The following is a 3,815-nucleotide window of genomic DNA, read 5'->3' as shown; positions in this document are numbered from 1 at the left end:
TGCTGCTCAGCAAGTGCCAACTGTTGTACAACAATCAGCAAATGCTTCAAACGTTCAGTGCGTTCTGCTGGGCGGAAGCCTCATGCAAAAATGTTCGGGAAAACCATCAATCTGTGCGTCTTCAATGCGCATCTGGTCCTCACCTGCCACTTCAACTATAGGCGACGATTTGGCATCGTGAGTAAGAATCAAAAAGTCTGCTGGTTCTAGCTGTAGGGTTCATTGTTCAAAAATAAACAGGCGCAGGGTGTACTTGTATGCAGGCCCAGAACACAATCCAAGCGACCAGGAATCGAGTACGGAAAGCAGTACCCTCGTACCTGAATAGTTTTACTTGGCTTGGTGGCAACAGTAACGTTCAACATATGGTTGCCAAGTACGTCTCCGGCCTCTGCTAAAAGCACCTGGTAAATGATATGGGGTGCCGCAGAAGCTGTTCCTTTCGATGGCGCCTTGGCAGACCGCTGGGTGGCGACGTCTGCTATGCTGATTGCACGCCAGCTTCAGCAACGGCCCGACTAGCACCGTTACACGAGGCAGCATGAGGCAAACTGCAACGGGGATAGTCGGCGCATCCTTCTACAGTTAGATACAGAAACGTTCAAGTAAAAGGCCCACGAAGAGAGTGCCTCCGCAGTTACCTCGTTGCCACAGAGCTGCCAGTTTGAATAGGGCTTCCGAACGATCAGTCCCCGTGTATCACTACATCAGCAGCCTAAGCACGAAGGAAGTATTCGGCACAGTTGTAAAATTATCCACCAAATGCCCCCCCTTCTCAAACAGGTTTCGGCTTGCAACGGCCGATACAGCCCTTCATGAGTGAACGGCAGCCAAGAAGGCACGCTTCCAGGTTGCCCTTCATTTAGCCTTTTTCACGAAGTCAGAGGAAAAACTACTACACGTTCGCTGTAATGCCACTGAAACGTTTCAGCTTCTTCACACCGATATGTGCAGGAGCAAGCCAAGATGCCGTGCAATCACTTCAGCAGTAGGCACTGCACTGCTGCATGCTTACCGCTCTTGAGTTCTTCCTCTTTTCTTGTCATCGCTCCTCCAAGGCTCCCATCGGGACATCTTGAATTCTGGATGAGCATCCGGGCTGCAGAACAATTCCCGCTTCAGGGCAATCGTTTCCTCTTCGCTTGGTCTAGTGCCCTTCCTTAGTAAACTTATCGCTGCAGTTAGTCGGTCGGCAAGAGCTAAGTAGCCCTTGCAGCGACCTGAAACAATCTCACGGGAAGTCATAATCACGTGCGACGGAACCGCCTCAACAAGCTTCCCCCACCACATCGAGGTATCCATCGCCGGACCCAAAACCTCAATTGCACAAACAAGCAAATCCAGCATTATGTATCTCCTCCCCAATGTGGCCACAGCTTCAGCTGGGGTAAACCGCGCTCTTGTGGCCCGATGGCAAGCAAACAGATGACCTACAAGCCGCTGACAACATTTTATAACATCGTTTGCTTCAAGCACAGACAAGGTGTCTTTTACGAAACAGTTGTGCAAATTTCGCAAAACGACGCCCGGTATGTTTACGCTGACATTATCTGAAAACGCCAATTCTGCCGAAAATGTTATCGTATTCCATTTTGCCTCCCTCTGCAACTTGGGCAGTTTGTAATATGGATGACGTCCCGGCAAACCTCCAGCTCCAGTGGCCGTTTGCGAATGACTACCTGCTTCTTGCTCGCCCCCAGAATTCCCCGCAGTTTGCACAGAGCTTGAGGGTGAAAAACCCTGCAGTCCTCCCGGCCCGGCAAACCCTTGCGCAACCGCTGCGCTGCTCCCCAGCTGAGGCATGAACCCGCCCGAATGTCTAGCAGAAGTACTGGAATCAGATACAGCATGCTGTGGCTCCACTGGCGATGCTCTCTGCCTCTTCAAAACATGGGGAACCCCTGAATCCCCTGGGCTAAGGGGGAGGAGGAATCCACTATCCTCATGCTGCCTCTTCAGCCTCACATCTTCTTGCAGAGATGAGTAGACAGCGTGTTCCGCCCTTTGCTGAATGTTCAATTGTTCATTCGCCAAAAACCCCTCAGAGCCAACTGGACTCAGCATTTGCACAGCTGCTGGTAAGCTTGAGACAACAGGTGCGCTGGCAACTTCGGAAGATCTATCTAGGCCCGGATTCTGAAATGGTGAAGATGTGATCCAAGGCCACGAATATTCTGTAGGCGGAGATTCCTCATTCGCCGTCGTGAGCGGGCTACCACTGTTGAGTGGCAACATCGAAGAGCCCTGCCAAGATGTGGAAGGCCCTTCGAGGGAAAAGGTAAGCGCATGATCAACTCCGAATGGCCCACGCGCGTCATATTTTGCCTGCAAAGCCGAAGGCCAGCGATGCTGTAGAAACTGTGCAGAGGCAGGTTGCTGGAATGGTCCCATCGCTGAGGAGAACGGAGTCGCCTGAATTTCTTGGTGCACTTGCTGATACGCAGGAAGTAGTTGCGATGACGGATGAGGCCCCCACATTCCTTCTGACGGAGCAGCTACAGTTTGGTCACAGCCACCCATTTCTTCCTCCATGTCCAAACACATATCAAGGATGGCCGAGAGGACAGGGTCTTTCTCCTCTCCAGGCTCCCTAGTGGCCAACCGTCGCGACAAAGTAGCCCGACCCCTCCAGCCATAACAAATGCTAAAGTAGTTAAGCGTGATTGCCACAACTGCCAGTACAGAGATCAGTCCCACACACATTCGACGCGTGCTGCATGAATGCCGGCTAGTTGTCCCCATCGCTGGATATACGCCCTTGTCCATGGTGCTGCCCAAAAGCACTGAATGACTTTCAAATGCCTGCCTCCTCGGCGAAGGAGCGGATTCAACCTGAATACGTGAAGGAGGATGCATCGCCAGGGTTCGAGGAACGGAATGATGCCCCTAATGCCTCTACCTCGAATTTGAAAAAGCAACCGGCGGGCCTCGTAGCATGTACAGGGTAATTGGCTCGGCAGTGGAAGGCGAAGAACCCAAATGGATGGGGCCACAAGTAGTAAATAATATACGTCATCCGTCAATAACTAACAAAAAACGACAATAAGCACATTCTTAGCTGCGAGACGCTGCACGCCTTGCACGGCCCAGACTGGTGGAGCTGGGGGCCGATGATCACTCTGGTCCCGTACCTGCAGACTGTCAAGAGGAGTGTTTAACGGAATGCAATGCAAGCTACCCACAAAATAATTTTCACATTTTTAACGTACCTGTCACAGACACACAGCAGTACGTAAAGATGAATGCAACAAGACCAGCGGCCCAAGTGGGGTGGGAGGAGCTTCAGGGAGAAATTCGCCAGTGGTCACGGACGCGTTTGCGTGCCGCCTGCAGCTCCTAGCCACCCCACTCACCAGACATACTTCTAATCCGATAGAATTTTCGGTAGGGAGAGGCTTCAATTAGACTATGTTCAGTTGTGTTTAGTGCTGCTCAAGATTGAGCGCATTTCTTCGGAGTGGTGGGAAGCAATTCGTGAGACGATGCTGTAGAAAACCAACAATTTGATGCCTTTACAGTTGTTATGCCGGCCATAGGGAGTCCTGGTTTGCCTACCACCCTCTCAGGAGACTTTTGGTTTCCTGCCGGTCCTAGGTACACTCCCTACTAAGAATAATTGTTTAATAAGTCGAACAAGACAGAGGAATTGGCAATCGAATTGTGACGAAAGCAAACGGGTGTATACACAACGCGATGTAAGTAAATTGCAAAGTCTATACTGATGTGCCACACATATAATAAGCGCCAATGTGTGAAATGTGCGCAAAGCGGATCAAAGTCTCATGTGCGACGGAAGCTGCCTGACAAGCTCAACC

The 3,815-nt window shown here is 51.1% G+C and overlaps 1 protein-coding gene across 1 annotated transcript; it reads right to left on the bottom strand.

Annotated features, from left to right (window-relative positions):
- Positions 1 to 1,011: 1,011 nt before the first annotated feature.
- EAH_00064650 (hypothetical protein, conserved) lies at positions 1,012 to 2,766 on the bottom strand (the record flags this gene model as incomplete). Its single annotated transcript, XM_013392945.1, has 1 exon — positions 1,012 to 2,766. The coding sequence occupies one exon, from the start codon at positions 2,764 to 2,766 to the stop codon at positions 1,012 to 1,014; it is 1,755 nt and encodes a 584-aa protein (XP_013248399.1).
- Between the last annotated feature and the right edge of the window lie 1,049 nt (positions 2,767 to 3,815).

The sequence above is a fragment of the Eimeria acervulina genome, genomic scaffold (assembly GCF_000499425.1).
Source record: "Eimeria acervulina Houghton genomic scaffold, Eah_scaff2024, whole genome shotgun sequence".
NCBI lineage: Eukaryota > Apicomplexa > Conoidasida > Eucoccidiorida > Eimeriidae > Eimeria > Eimeria acervulina.
The sequence above is the reverse complement of the archived record's forward strand: the minus strand, read 5'-3'. Positions and strand labels throughout refer to the sequence as shown.